General features: G+C 36.0%; 1 protein-coding gene and 1 long non-coding RNA gene across 2 annotated transcripts; both read right to left on the reverse strand.

Annotated features, from left to right (window-relative positions):
- Nucleotides 1-771: 771 nt before the first annotated feature.
- Nucleotides 772-11,559, reverse strand: LOC114519846. Its single transcript, XR_003686625.1, has 3 exons — nt 11,496-11,559; nt 10,951-11,206; nt 772-994 (listed from the first exon to the last, which is right to left on the reverse strand). It is a non-coding gene; the product is annotated as an uncharacterized LOC114519846 (long non-coding RNA).
- Nucleotides 11,560-12,782: 1,223 nt separating this feature from the next.
- On the reverse strand, nt 12,783-14,182 carry LOC114519815 (caspase-3-like). The gene is made up of 2 exons (XM_028539992.1): nt 14,107-14,182; nt 12,783-13,851 (listed from the first exon to the last, which is right to left on the reverse strand). Exon 2 carries the CDS (start codon nt 13,829-13,831, stop codon nt 13,124-13,126), a length of 708 nt encoding a protein of 235 aa, XP_028395793.1. The 5' UTR covers nt 13,832-13,851; nt 14,107-14,182; the 3' UTR covers nt 12,783-13,123.
- Between the last annotated feature and the right edge of the window lie 2,766 nt (nt 14,183-16,948).

The raw sequence follows: 16,948 nt of genomic DNA on the forward strand, positions 1-16,948 counted from the left end.
GTAATGATTAGTAAGATGTTACTTTACAACTGAAGAAAAAGGATTGCTATTTGACCTTCTAGGCAATACATTAAACCGTTTACCCTTTTTATTAACGAAGTCACTTCAAAGAGAGACAGAAAGAACTTGTGAAAAGAATGCATGAATAATTATTATGCTATTAAGAATCATTCTTCCCTCCCGAGTGGTTGTCATTTTGAAGGAAATTTCCTTCAATTGCGGAAACCCGCCTGGGCACAGAATTATCAGAGGAAATCAATCGAGGCCGCTGAAGCTGATATTGAAACTGATGAGGGCGTTTTCGCTGCAGCCGAGACGGAAACTAAAACTGCCGAAGTCTCAACAGCAGCTGCGTATCGACGGGATAGCATTTGCCGTAACAATTGCCGCGGAAATAGCTGCCGTTACTGCGGCTGTCAAAAATCATCGGGAAAACCGTGAAAAAAGAAGGTCGAGCGAACTACGAAAGTTGATGAAGATAGAGCAAAGATCATCCAGGAGCAACTAAACCTGGCAAGAAATGCAGACCAATATGGATGCCAAGTATGCGTGACTTACAGTGACGTAGGGCTAATTTAAAAATCCAATATTTCTATATAACCCACGATTGAGATGTCATGTTTTCAACGTCCAAAAGATCATCAATTTTATCCATCTTTAAAGTGCTTATAAACCCAAAATGGGTTTCTGGTGATTCAGATTGAGTATAAAAAGTTGGTTAGTAACTTCTACATTAGTTTTTGATTCAAAATTTTAATTTTGGTGTTACGAAGTATATACTCCGAGCATATTAGGTACCTTACAGATCCAATTTCTGCTGGTTGTTGGCAAGCATCGCCAATTTCCCACGTCAGAGCTGGTTCATAAAGACTCTAGCTTTAATTACATCGCATTTTAGAAAGTTAAAAAACGGGCGAATGTGTTCCCCAACGCGATAAAGTTCATCAATGTCGTAGAATGCTTTTTAATTGCCATTATTTTCTTTTAGCTGTTGCTGTGATACAATACAAAATTTTATTATTAAATACTAACCAATACAAGTATTCGCGCTAAGTGCCGTCGCCAGCATCGAGAAGTGATTAATTTTTATAATTGTGTTCGACTTGTATCTGTATTAGGTTGTGTAGTTGGTTGATAAAATTAAAACAATCGTCATATTGTGGTCAGGGCCGTAGCTAGACCGCTTAATTGGGGGGTATATTCATATATTCATGTGTATATACCGTAGGAACAATGGCGTACAAAAGAAATCAGTCGAGTATAAGATGAATATATGAATATACACCCCCCAATTAAGCTTCTAGCTACGACCCTGATTGTCGTTCTCGAATTGAGGAACACTGGTCTAAATAACGAACTGACAATTGAAAGGAATGAGCCCACACACCTCACCGCTTACCGGACTATTGTTTGCAAGTTTGGTATAGACGAATAACAACCCTTTTAGTAAGTAACATATGCATGCATACTGAATCTGAGTATATAAATCAATTCACCTTAACACTTAATGTATATAGCTATATCATTAACAAATTATTTAATCTTTGATCATTATCTGAACTGCATTGAACAACAGAGACAGTCTGTCTGTAAACAGATAAATTATATTTCTTTAGGGGCGTGAAACAAACGCCTTGTGTTTCTACATTAGGCATCCGTATCCCACAAGATGTAATTATTCTCTTTATTTTTCTAATAGAAATTTTGGCGAAAAAGATTGCTGTCAAATTAACGGTCAATTGTCACTCGATTGTCTCGCAATTTGAATACAATTCGGTATGACACTGAGTAAGAGTATTTGAAATTTGCAGGATAATTCGTGTGCATGCGAATAAATAAAACTATGTTTTTAACATGGAATCATATCAAACAATGAGCAACAAGGGCCTTGTTAGCAGCAACCAATAATGAAATATCTTAAAATCGCCAGTGTTAAATGTATGTCCTTCAAGTATCTCGATCTTATGAAATAAAACTTTTTTGTCACATAGTTTGTTTTATCATATAGTTTGCGTAAGAAAAATACTTAACAGATGTATGATTGTACATAACTACTTGGGCTACTGTTGTAGGCTTACAGTGTATATGTAGGCTTACAGTGTATATGTACAGTTTCCATGCAGTGTATACTTATGGTATTTACCGTCTACATAGCCGGAGTTAATGCCCATACCGGATTTCTTGGTACACACAGGACATAGATAGGGTGATCCTTCCTCTCCTTGGCAATCGTCAGACTAACTCAAAATTGTAAATTACTGGAGGACAGAAAACCTAGCAGCCCAGGGGCGGATCTAGGGGAAGTCACACCAATCACGCGACTAACGTAAAAATTCCGCACTAATTTAATTCAATGAAAGTGAAATAATATTCATTTTTCCGAACGCAGTCCAGTTGTAAATTTGCAGCGGCATAATTAATTTTCTGGCCGAATTAATTAAATTAACACTGATCTCTCTTGATATCCCCGCTCTGAATTCAAATTTCAAACTGCACAATCGTGATCGTTCTGGAGGTTTGGCCTGATCGTTTCTGGTCAATCTGATTGGCCCATTCGGTGGTTTCCAAGGAGACAAAAATGGTGATCGTTTTGGAGGTGTGGTCTGATCGTTTTAGAGGTTGGTTATGGGCGTTTTTCATCAATCTGATTGGTCAGATCGATAGTTTCCATGGCGACACAAAGTGTGATCGTTTTGGAGGTTGGTCTGATCTTCATTTCTTATTGGCTGTTTAATTCCTGACCGATCACGACCGATCAAGCGATCAGAGTCAGAGACTAGCCTCCTCCGCAGGCATCTCTTATGTATTTATATTATGCACTTATATTTGACCATGAGGAATATCACCGATCATGAGCGATCAGAGCCCGTGTTTTGCAGTCGAATGTATAGTTCTTTGTAAGGGAATTCAAAAGAAAAACCGGTATAGAGCAGTTATGCGGGCGCTATATTCATGACACTATTAAATAACATGTCGTCGAGAGATGGGTGTTTTCGTATTAAATATTAATATACTCGCATGTGTTCGACGAATTGAGAAGTGTACTGTTATAAGGTAAATTATCCAATGTTGATGTTTATGTAAACTATACTCTGATAATACTATAAGTTCATATAAACAATGGTCCGATAATTTAACTATGTTATTGTTAGCTTATATATTTTACCTAGGCTTTGAGGCTGCTGTTATTAGCATATATTTGCATTCGCCCGTCGCCCGTCAAATCGATTTAGAATTTCGAGCCTATTCATATTCTCATTTGTTGTATTGATTATTCGCATTACCCAGATTCTTCTTGCTGGCATTGTATAGATTGTGAGCTAGTGTAATAATCTGTACTTTGCAGTTCGAAAGATTTAGAAAGCTATGGATATTTGCGAAATCATTATAATATGTGACCTTCCACGGGAAAACGTACGTTAACGATATTTCGTTGAAACGGCAAAACGAACGGATAACGAACGGGTAGTGAACGATCTGTAATAACGTTTCAACGAACCCAAAAAACGTTTTGACGAATTCAGCTAAAAATGTGAACGTTTAAAGTCGAGAATACGAACGGATAAATAAACGTTCAATCTGAAGCCGTTTGAACGATTTATGTTTATGAACGGTTTTAACGAATTAGTCTGAACGCCTGTTGCGCGTATGATTGACGCAAGATATTATTGACTAATTAAAAGAATAGGAAATATTTTCAAACACGTAACATGTGTTGGCGCAAGTATGCGTGTACATATAAATAGCTATACCTTCATTTGAATGTTTAACTAAATTTATTAGCTAAACTACCTAAATCACATTATTTTATACTTTATATACATATATACATTTGCATTTTGCATCAAAATTCGGGTTTATTAATCGTTAGAAAGCCTTCAGTTATTAGTACAAATTATCATCGTTACGTCAAATTAATCAATGCATCATCTGCAACTATACCCATCAAAATATTCAGCGTGTGTTTATTTGCAACAACGTAACAGATTTTGTAAATCTCTCCACGGACAAACTATATGTATGGGTGGTTAAGGACATATAAACACATCATGCATGCATCCGTTTTATTAACACGGCTCTAAACCGAGAGTAAACGAAGATTGCCATAAATGGCCTGGCTTCGATAATAATATCATAGGCAATGTCATTGGTCACCGTCTAAGTTTGGTTGAGTTTCAGCTACTGGATACATATTTTATGTTAAACTAAACACAAGAGATTCCATTGTACACTATTGCTTATACTCTTTGACGCGCAAACGACTAAATTAATTATCGCAAGGATTAAGTTGTTTACAGATGATAACCAGACATTAATAACAGTTATACAGAATATCGCATACGCAAAGCTCGTTTGTATACGAACCAGCGTAGTAACATGTGCTTGCATGCTGTCAAAACTTATTTGGTATAAATAGCCTACTACATTAAATATCCCAACCATTTATGCACGTGAAAATCCACATTTCAATTTCAGCAATGCATTGCGCGGTAATAAAATATTTAAAATATAAGCTTGGATATTTACCTAGTGCTCACAATATGTTCCGTGCGGCAATAGCCTCTAGCTGCGGTCAAGCTTGTCGCGGAATGTCGCCTATACACAGTACTGTCAGTAGCAACTAAGGGCATCATTATACCTTAAGAATATTTAAAAATTTGATAATAATCTATTTTATCCACTGCATGCACCATCGCCATATTTTCTTCGCAAAGCTAAAGCTGCAATGTCCCTATTTCTGCCGCCATATTTTTTCATGTAAGTGATATGTTTTGTGACCATACGACCACATATGCATGTGTTACTTGTGATATTAAATTAGCTAACTAAATTCCTGGTGGTCATATTCATCAGGAAATATTTTATTTTCCCCAAATATTCGACCATCTACATAGGTAACTGTGTAAATACCTATGCTACCTGCATGAGCCTAACAATAGTGACCTAAAGAAATAGAACGCGCGTAAATTAATGGGATAATTTTCGAAATCTTCATTTCAAACCACCGCGGCAATCCGCAATCCCGAAGGTCCGAATTCAGTTCCGCCCTGCAAAACAACTTAATACTCAACCCCGGCAGCAAGAAAAGATTGCACAGTATTTTCACTAAAGCATATAGCAATAGCAGACGCCCATATAGAAACCGGGTTTTTAAATCACAAAGAGTGCAAATAATTTTTTCTGCAAAGCATATAGCAATGCTGCCGCCCATATAGAAACGACAATGCCAAATGCATGCACAGGGGAGTTTATACTCACCATTTTAAGAAACAAACGATCCTCAACATCTTCGAGACATCTACTTGTGACACAATTTGTGCCTCCTGCTTACAGTAAAATTAACTAATCAAGATTATTTAAGACATGCATGAAAGCATTAATCCATTTTGTCTGGCGAAATCTTTTTATATCATATAATTATATATATTTCGAGGTAGCATCTACCCCTTTTTTATGAAAAATGTCAGCAAAGTTTGTAAACAATTGTTGTTTCAATGTAAGTAAATATATCCTATAAATTGTAACCACCACGGCCCAAGCTAACAACTTTTCTAACCTCAGCCAAGCCATTTTCAATGTCTGGCAACCTTTCATGTCATGTTTATTCGGAATGATTGGATGATCGTGGCCCAACTTGATTCCACCGGCCATGATAAGCAATCTAAAGAGGTATATTGCAGTGCGCATTTATATCCGAATACATTTTACTCGCGTTAACATATACATAAAATGCAATTGAGAACGTCTTGTTATATACAATTGCATGATCATCTATATGAAATCTTACTTCGAATGCGTGTCATATTTCGATATATATGCATGGTCAATAGAGAGCTACAGTTTAGCCAAGCAAATACACTCAAGGGAAAAAAAACTTTAGTTTAAATCGAGAGAACCGTTATACGAATTCTGTTGATGATTTCATCAATAAGCCTGATTTCAATGCTTGGAGGAAAATAATTGCAAGCGCGCCTAATAAAGTGGCCAAGTCATGACTTTCCTTATATCATAGCTAATGTTTCATTTAGTGTTCATACCTGGTATTAACCTTTATATATGCTTGCGTTAAAACGCCTTGACTTCTCCATAGATGCTAATATCCAGCAAATATTTGGGACAGTCAGAAATTATTGGTAAAGATCTTTACCCGCGCGCTCATGCACGCATAAACAGTTGACAGGCGCCATTTCAAATTTGCTCATTTTGCCGCTCTAGCTGGCAGGCTTCAAGGTACAATGACCATGCATAGTTGCAATTTAATATCCGGAATGTAATTTCTAATCAAGGGAGGCCAAATCAAAATTAGTGAAAATTTTCCTGTTGCCCAACAGCTGATATGTTGTCCAAGCAAGATAAATTCCAATGCTCCTTTTCTGATGAATTATATATAGCGAAATATATGTGGCAAAATATCTGAAAGGTCAAACTTAAATGTTTGTAAACGTTAGCTTGGCAACTTGCCCTTTGGGCTTGTGTCAGCCCAGTTGTGCGCAATGAAGGACTGCACGCACTTTAAAACATAGCGCAAAACTCAACCTCACAAAACACGGAATTTTTTTTGTAATAAAAAAGTCACACAATGAACATCATTGATATAGGTTCATTACTCTCATACAGTCTCTATCATTTATACGATTTGAGCCTTCTCCGCGTTCCACGTTTCCGATTCGAGGAGCAAGTCGAGAGAAATCAAATTACAACCAAAATATACATGGGGAGTGAATTGTGCTGAAATGTGCATATATCAATATATATAAGTATTTTTTTGTGAATTAAGAGTCTAAATAAATATTTACAATGCATGAGTTATATTTATGCCATGTATAAGTTATATTTATGCAATTGCCACCGTTCAACATGCCAGCAACGATCGAGCCAGATGGCTTAGATCTGGGGAGACAAAGATACCTTTTTAAGGAAATAAGACAATTTTGTAAGCGGGGCACTGAGGATCTTGTTGCTCCGGCTCTAGTTTTAGACTAGATGCACGTACATATTTAAATTGCTATTATATTCATGCAGTGGCGTAACGAACAGAGCTGAGGATGGGGTCTTGAGGTATACTTGGTACTGCGGGGTCCCTTAATTCGCTGTTTGTCATAAATCACGTTTTGCTTATACTATGATATTTCGTTATCTATCCTGGCCTCCAATAAATGAGGATCTCTTAGTTCTCGTCGTAACCCTACCGAACGCGCGTTAGGTCACTGTATTTATGTCTTCAAATATTACCTAGGGTATTTCAATTGTTGTATAATTTGTAGCTATGTCAGACTGCATTAAAGACAACGAATTTCAAGCTGAAAGGTCCGTCCTAGGATGCGGTCCTTAATTTTGAATAGATTTTAATCAGTAGCTGCTTCGTACGGAGGCCAGATAAGTTTATCAGATGTAAATAAATTAGCTATATATACACATGGTTTAAAAGTACGATATTAATATGTAACACGCAAAATCCCTCAATTCATTTTAAAATCTGGTTTTGTCTGTTTACATACATTTAGAGACTTCCGACAATTATGCAACTTAATTAGCACCTTGCCAAGGCATATTATGGCTCGTAATGCTAATATATGGCTTGCGAGTTGTTTGGGTGCGCGGTGAAATTTGGCTTATGGAAGCTACAGAAGTATAGTAAAGCACAAATTCTAACCATTTAGTGCATTACCGAAATTCAAAAAACGATAATTTTTTGAGAGAAGCTTAAGACGTGAAATTTGACGCTAATGGAATAATTGCATGCACTGAATCTTAATAGCCTTCTGTCTGCATGACGCTAAGCATAAACCATAACATGAAGCGCACAAAATAGCATTCGATTAGGCTAGATTGATATAACCCCACTATTTCCTTTACAAGCCTTCTATACTAAGGAACTGAATACGTTTCTGGGAGTATTTCTGTGTAGCACATTCTGCGCTTCTTCTGCAAAGTTGTAGCATTGCAAATGTTTAATCTAATATGTTGAACCAAATCCAATGCGATTGAACGAAATTCCGGCAAACGTTTCAACGAACGGTAAATCAAACGGTTAAACGCTTTCGGACCAATTTTCAAACGTTTTTTCCTAAGCGTTCGAACGGGCAATTTCGAACGATGAACGATCTCGAAAATCGTTTCAACGAACGCTTCAAGCGTTTGAACGGCAAACGAACGGATAACGAACGATATTTTCGAACGAACGAAATAGCGTTAACGTATGTTTTCCCGTGGAAGGTCACATATATAAATATAAAGCAATTTCGCTTTGATTCAATTCAATGATAATGTAATAAACCTGTGTTCTTACATTTCACTAGACAATAATATTTTGAACTGAAAATTTCTTGAGAGGTCTGTTCGAAGGGGTAAATTTCTACCATTATCGAGATTTGACTATTGCTATAAAAACAGGCATTTTATACCCACAAAACGTCCCTTTTTAAACCTTCCATTTCAGTGCCTACACAATGTTTTGTGGCATTCAATAGCTGTGCCCTAGGAATTTAGCAGACTATAACCTGGCATTAAGCTTGGAAAGCCTCACAAATTTCATAAATCTGGTGGGGGGAGGACGATTGGCGACGAAAATTGGCCTACGAAAATTTTGACTAACGTAAAAAAAATCCTAGATCCGCCCCTGATACCATGCATTGTCTGTCATTCTCAGTGCCACAATGATCGTGATAGATTTACATGCATGCATTCGTTAAGTACGTATGTACCTATAACAAGTATATTAACATTTAATAAAGACGAGTAATATGTTGTTTTATCCCTGATTTTGTATTGCAACAGTCATCTCAGTTTTTACAAATTCCCTACTGATAATCAGCCAGCCGCTGACGGAAATCAATTAAAAGCTTTCACGAAATTAAAGAAGCGCAAAGATTGATTGATAAACGTCGGCAATTAATTCGTCTAAAGTTTCCATCTCACTATTAAAAGACGCTGCTAGGTTTTCTGTCCGCCGGTAATTTACAATTTACAATTTCAAGTTAGTTTGACGATTGCCAAGAAAAGGAAGGATCACCCTATCAACGTCCTGTGTGTATACCAAGACGCCCGGTATGGGCATTAACTCCGGCTATGCATGTAGACGGTAAATACCATAAATATACACTGCACTGAAACTGAGCTATACATATACACTGCAAGCCTACAACAGTAGCCCAAGTAATTATGTCCATACAACTCTTACGTATTTTTCTTACGCAAACCATATGATAAAGCAAGTCTATTGTCTGGTCACTCGCATAACATTTGCAATGCACCTAATTTTAGAATAAATGCGTAAGAAGACAGGTTAATAATTACGTCAGCACTCTGACAAAAAAGTTTCATTTCATAAGATTGGTTTACAGAGACACATGAAGGACATGCATTTGAAATGTCTTAATGCTTCAGAATATTGTTTAGTCTTATTTGTGATGTTAACTTTTACTGCTTGCTGCAAACGAGCTAGGCCCTTGTTGTTCATGGTTTGGTATGATTTATGATTCCATGTTAGAAGAATAATTTTATTTATTCGCACAAGAAATATCCTGCAAATTTTATATGTTGTATTCAAATTTTCAGACAATCGAGGGACAATTGACAGTCAGTAATTTGACGGCTATCGTTTTCACCAAAGATTCTATATTAAGAAAACTATATAAAGAAAATAATTACATCTTGTGGGATACGGATGCCTAATGTAGACACCACAAGGCGTTTGTTTCACGCACCTAAAAAAATATAATTTATCTGTTTACAGACAGACTGTCTCGGTTGTTCAATGCAGTTCAGATAATGATAAAAAATTAAATAATGGACGACTTGCGCTTTAGACTGATTATAAATTTTATGGAAATAACTAGAAGGAAATAAATCACCACAGCTAGGAAGATCTTACTTAAGTTAGTGCAAATGAAAAGTTTGGCTGCGAAATTTTGTAAAATACGGAAAATATAGCCATGCGAAGTTGGCATATTTTGTATACTTTTGTATTACGTGCGGAAATGTGTAACTAAATTAGTTACAAACTTCCGGCCGTAATACAAAAGTATACAAAAATCGACAACTTCGCATGGCTATATTTTCCGTATTTTACAACAATTCGCGGTCAAACTTGGCAGTTTTACTTATTTTAGTGAGCTCTTTCAGAAAATGTCCTTTTTATCGCCGAGGTAAGAAATTAGTCTAAAGCGCAAGTCGTCCATTTGTAGTGACATAGTTATGTTGTTAAATATTAAGGTGAATTCATTGATATACTCACATTGAGTATGCATGCATATGTTACTTACTAAAAAGGTTGTTATTCGTCTATATCAAACTTGCAAACAATAGGCCGGTAAGCGGTGAGGTGTGTGGGCTCATGCGGTTCAGTTGTCAGTTCACTATATTTAGATCAGTGTTCCTCAGACCTCAATTCGAGAACGACAATATGACGATTGTTTTTATTTTATCAACCAACTACACAACCTAATACAGATACAACACGAACACAATTATAAAAATTAATCACTTATAACGACTTAGTGCGAATATACAATGGTTAAAGATATACAGACAGTTTGTTTATTTACAAATTAATTGAATTTCCCGCAGCAATACCCGCGAAAATCGCGCGTCTCGTGTACTCCATGCTATCATCTTACCAGCGCATGCGCAGATAAATGTCACAATGCAAATGTCCGCTCTGTTGTTCAGAACATTAGTCAAAGTATCATGCATAGACATGATTGTATGAGTCATAATATGATACATATTAGATGCTTTCGAGCAAACAGTACTGAATAAATCAACCTAATTCACGAATAGCGCGGTGATCGTGATTTTCATGTTCAGGACACGAAGGGCAGAGAATGTCTTTTTTGGGCAGTTGTTATTCGACATTTGAGGCAAATTTAAGTTTGTAAAGACGCTGCCACGCTGCAACCTGTTTAAATGAAGTAAACTGATATGTTTGAGCAATTAAAGGAAACGTACCTGAGCAAGGATGTTGAATATTCCGTGTAATAAAGAAAAAGCTACAAACAATCTTAATTCGGTTAGTTCAGCCTGCATGAGCCGGTACAAGGTGACTGGAACCAAATAATTGAAGTAGACCAAAATATACGACAGGCCATGCAGGTGTCACAAAACCAGAACAGTGACACAACACCACGTACTTACTAACTGCACCTGGGATCAGGGCGATGACAGCAATCCCGCCAGTAATCATTGCTTTGTAAATTTCATTTTTCTGTTGATTAAACCAAGGAGCGATTAAATAACGAACAAAGCGAATACAAAAATCTGTCCAATTCTCAACACAATGCTCGTTACTCATGCAGTTTAAATTAAAAACCAAGCTTATACTATTAAATTACGCGAATGAGGATGAGATTGCTGCGCGTGTTAACTTAATTTCAAGGCAGGTCTCCAGATTTTCAATTGCACCAACTCGTCAATACATGAATCCATACCGCAGTTAGTCAAAATTTATTCAACTTGTAAGTTTTTTAAAATATTAATTCCTAAATGGATCTTACCTCGTTGTATACGCCACAGTATTGTGAATGCTACCACTTTCTTGAACATCAGCATCTGGTATGTCACACACGGAGAGAACTAAATAATTATATAAAGTTGCGCAGTAAAAGTGCTTTTATTGATGTTTGAATTTGAAAGGCACAATAAAGGTTTCTTTCGTGAACGTTCTGGACTAATTATATAATTAGGGAGTTAATCTTTTATGTTGACTTCTGCATGAGGTCTCAAGAGTTTTATCTTGATTAATATCTCCTACTGACATCCGAGCAGATATTTTGCAATTAGTTTTGTATCCTGTGGTTCAAAAGTTTGATTCAGAGCAAGGAATAGAGAAAAATTACACGAATTGAGTTTTACGATAGGTGGTTTTTTGTGTACATCTTCTTGACAATACAAATTTCATATTTTTCACCACGATTGTTAGAATTTCTAAGTGAACCTAGGCGACTAGAACGTCGCAACGTCGCACAAAAACTGAGAATATTGTAAACAGCGTTTATTCCAGCGCAAATATCAAAGGAAATTGCCTTAGAAAAGTTTGACTCTATTGAGGGGAGGGAGGAATATTTAATATATTCTTTTCAAATGTTCTTTGTCCAGGCTTATTCAGTAAAACGTATGATTATTAAAAAGTATGCATATTGAAATTGTGACTGCACTGGTTGTAAACTTGCGCATGCGCAGTAAAGGCTTTTAATTAGCTTATTTAAAAAGGACAATAAAGGTTCAAAGCTCTTCGTTTCAAGTTTCTACCAGCAATTAAAGAACAGATGAATGCATGGATGATAATTTCATGCAACCATTTCATTGGCAAAATTCGCAACAGTATTTTGTAATGTTACCAACGTTGCATGCAGATGTACTCGGATAAAAATATATCTAATTGAAGAAAATGCCGTGTTTCATATTGAAAAGCACGTCATTGGTTGAGGCATTCTTTGTAGAATTGGGCTATTTAACTGCAGAATTTAGCCTACAACTGCAACTCTCAGGTTTTCACGTCTTGTGTATACCGTACAATTCTGTCATTTTCAGTGCCTCTGCCTTCTGCGAGTTGTAGTGCATGCATGACAGCCCCTTTTAGATCTACCGAGACTACATACATTCATATGACATTAACAAATATCATTGTTTCTATCGGCAATTCTTGTACATGCCTGTTTATATATATACCTATACCTCAGCTGACTCAATTCTTACGAATTCCCCGGTGAGAATCGGGTAAATAAAGATGCGACTTCGGGTAAATAAAAATGCGAGAACTAAAATTCTTTGATATCATTATTAATTAAGCTGTAATTTTAAAACCAAATACACAAGTGTCGGCGGCATTTATTATAATAACGTCGATAGCTAGTAAAAGTGCATATAAAGACAAATTAAAACCATACTTCACTTTATGTGTATAGATAACAAACTCAAGTTCGTAGCTTATAGCCTTATATCTCAATAAGCCTAATTATTTATGCTTGGAATGCTCGATGAATAACAAACTGCTTAACCTTGCTTACATCAATACTTGCTACTAAGTGTTTACAATGTGCTAAATAAGTTGCGTGTGATAAATAAAGTGCACCATGTAGGGAAGACTCTCAAAAGTGTTATATTGAGGGTGCTTCTCCTGTAATCATGGCCTTATGAAGTAAACAGGTTTTGTTAAACTGCTGACAAAACACATAACTTGTTTACGTCCGTCCGGCTGCTCCGTATTATTAGAACCTCTTTGGAAACCTATAGAAAGCATTTCCGTCAAACTGTTGTCTTCAAATTCATGATTGTGAAATATTTCATTCAATAGCATAGGGGCAAACGATCCATTTTCTGGATCCCTTGGGTATTCATATCCATCAACACTAGCATAAACAATCAACACATCATATGTATTTGGAACATGAAATGGTACAACAGGTCTTGCTTCGTCACGTAAAATGATATCTCTCTCAAGGCAATTAGTTATGAAGAAAAGTGTTGGCTTGCTTTGCAAAGTGGCTATTCCTTCAAATGTTGAAACGATTTCTTGAACGGTAATAGTTCCGCCATCTGTTGTGCGTATTTCTCCTTTTATACCATGACTTGATATGAAGATGGCGAGGGCGTCATATTCACTGAAATCTTGCCGAATGACGTCTTGGAGAAGTTGTCGTATTTCAACCAAAGTAAGATTATTTGTTGGGAGACCTTCATACTCAGTAAATCCAGCGATTTGACAAATTTCTCTTATTCTATGCAAGTCACGTTCAGCGCCAACGCGTGGTGGTAGTCCACTTTCGGGAGGAAATTCTCTGTTGTCGATTAACACAGCAAAACCATGTCTCACTTCAAAACGTGCAGCCATGACTTCTGATACATATTAGACTAAAAGTTGAAAGACTTACTGAAAAAATGTTGACATGAAAATAATATATATTTTTAAGTTAGAAACAATCTTATACTAAATCCACGAATGAAGTTGCGGTTAACTAACGAATGAAGATGCGCGTGTTAACCTAATTTCAAGGTAGGTTTCTTGTCTTTGTATGCATGACGGTACCTCTAAAATAGGGTCGAATATTCCGTCCGCAGTTCCTCGAAATTTTTTAAACTTGTAAAATTTTTAAGATATTATCTCACCTTTATGTATACGCCAGAGTATTGTGAATGTTACCACACTCTTGAGTACCAGCCACTGGTATGTCACACACTGAGTGAGAGAACTATGTATTAAAGTTTATTTTTAGAAGTCGCAATTAAGGATTTTTTCGCGAACATTCTGGACGAATTGTAAAATTTAATTTGTCCATCTTTTTGTTGATATCTGCATGAGGCCTCCAACGTCTTGATGAATATTTACGGTATTATTACCTGATTATTATGATTTACGGAGAGCTATAGCAGCTCATGAGATCAACTTATTTACTTATCTAAAACCGGATTGCTCATTATAAGTTAGTATATATGCTGTTATATAAGTGATAATAGCAGCTCGACAACGTTAATTTCTTCATATTACTTTGCCTTGTAAATTTCAGCGACCTTCTGCTCTGCATTATAACCTATCCACTTTTGCAAAATTTGCTAAATCTGCATTAATTTTGTGGAATTATATGACTTGGGAGCAATTCGTACATAGGGTGCTGCTATGCTAATTTGATTGATAAACTTTGCTCTGTCATATTCTTACCTACGTTTCTACGCACTTAAAAACAAAGAGCTAGCAGCATGAACGGCTTCGTCAAACCATCCAAATATCGAAAACAGTATGTTGTAATGTCACCAACGGTGCAAAACCAGTCACATGAATAATAACTGATAGAAATATATCCAATTGAAGAAAGTGCCGTTGATTTTTTATTGAAAAGTTCATGCATTTCAAGCTATGGCTAATACTTGGTATTAATGACCTTCAGGAGTCTCATATTGACTTTTGTGGTTAAAGTTACAGGGAAATATTTTGAACGTTTTCACATGAGTCGAATACGGAGAGTTGACGAAGCGTGAAATGGGCTTTGAGTTATTGAGATCAGTAAATATCGTGATCCTGGTAGTCGTGCAGTCGTCACAACAATAGCAACCCGTTACCATAGCATTCTTCTCAAGCAGAATGCTTTACAGAAAAATACCCTATTTAATTTTTTATTGTAACTCAAACCAACGCAATGAACAATGTATCCAATATATTGTTTTTTAAAAGTATTCATTATTTCGTTGTTTTCTTGCCATCGCTTGTCCATTCATTAAATTTTCTTTGTAACTGATAAAACTGGCAAATGCTTGAAGTCATCGAAAGGTTTCTCTGCAAAGGCAGTGAATTTGCATTGATAAATTTTCTTCTTAATCATACCATGCATTATTTGTCATTCTCAGTGCCACAATGATCGTGATTGATAGATTTACATGCATGCATTCGTTAAGTACGTACGTACCTATAACAAATTATATTAACATTTAATAAAGACGAGTATTAATATGATGTTTTTTCCCTGAATTTTGTATTGCAACAATCTTTCATTTCATCTCAGATCTCAGATCTTTCAGTCATCTCAGTTTTTACAAATTCCCTACTGAGAATCAGCCGCTGATGGAAATCAATTAAAAGCTTTCACGAAATTAAAGAGGCGCAAAGATTGATTGATAAACTTCGGCAATTAATTCGTCTAAAGTTTCCATCTGTTTATTAAAAGACGCTGCTACTGATGGTATGATTAAGAAGAAAATTTGTCAAAGAAAATTCACTGCCTTTGCGGAGAAATCTTTCGATGACTTGAGGCATTTGCCTGTTTTTATTAATTACAAAGAAATTTTGAAGAATTGACAAGCGATGGCAAGAAAACCACGAACGCATTGCTACTTATGTTAAAAAACAATATATTGAGTATATTGTTCGTTGCGTTAGTTTGAGTTATAATAAAAAATTAAATAGGGTATTTTTCAGTAAAGCATTCTGCTTGAGAAGAATGCTATGATAACGAGTTGCTCTTGTTGTGACAACTACACGACTACCAGGATCACGATATTTACTTATCTCAATAACTCAAAGCCATGTTACGCTTCGTCAATTCTCGGTAACTCGGCTCAAAATATTTCGCTATAACTTTAACCACACAAGTCAATATGAGACTCCTGAAGGTCATTAATGCCAAGAATTAGCTATAGCTTGAAATACATACATTTTTCAATAAAAAAGTCTTGACGGTATTTTCTTTAATTCGATATATTTCTGTCAGTTATTATTCATGTGACAGGTTTTGCACCGTTGGTGACATTACAACATACTGTTTTCGATATTTGGATGGTTTGACGAAGCCGTTCATGCTGCTAGCTCTTTGTTTTTAAGTGCGTAGAAACGTAGGTAAGAATATGACAGAGCAAAGTTTATCAATCAAATTAGCATTATTATATGTACGTATTGCTCTCAAGTCATATAATTCCACAAATGCCGATTGTGCAAATTTTACAAAAGGGTATAGGTTAATTATCAGAGCAAAAAGTCGCTGAAATTTACGAGGCAAAGTAATATGAAGGAATTAACTTTGGCGAGCTGTTATTATCACTTAGCTATATAACAGCATATATGGGCTAACTTATAAAGAGCAATAGAGCTTTAGATAAGTGCTAAGTTGATCTCATGAGCTGTTAGATCTTTCCGTAAATAATAATAATGGTAATGATTCCTTAAATATTCATGAAAACTTTTGAGGCCTCATGCAGATATCAACAAAAAGTGGGACAAGTTCAATTTTGCAATTAGCCCAGAATGTTCGTGAGAAAATCCCAATTATGCCTTCTAAAAATAAACTTTAATAAATATTTTTCTCACTCTGTGTGTGACATACAAGCTATAGTGGCTGCATGGTACTCAAATTTCTTCGCTTAGAATGTTAGATATTTTTTATCAGCACATCTATAGCAGCGTCTTTTAATAGTGAGATGGAAACTTTAGACGAATTAATTGCCGACGTTTATCAATCAATCT

This window comes from Dendronephthya gigantea, unplaced genomic scaffold (assembly GCF_004324835.1).
Source record: "Dendronephthya gigantea isolate DGI-Jeju-01 unplaced genomic scaffold, DenGig_1.0 000014F, whole genome shotgun sequence".
NCBI classification, from domain to species: domain Eukaryota; kingdom Metazoa; phylum Cnidaria; class Anthozoa; order Malacalcyonacea; family Nephtheidae; genus Dendronephthya; species Dendronephthya gigantea.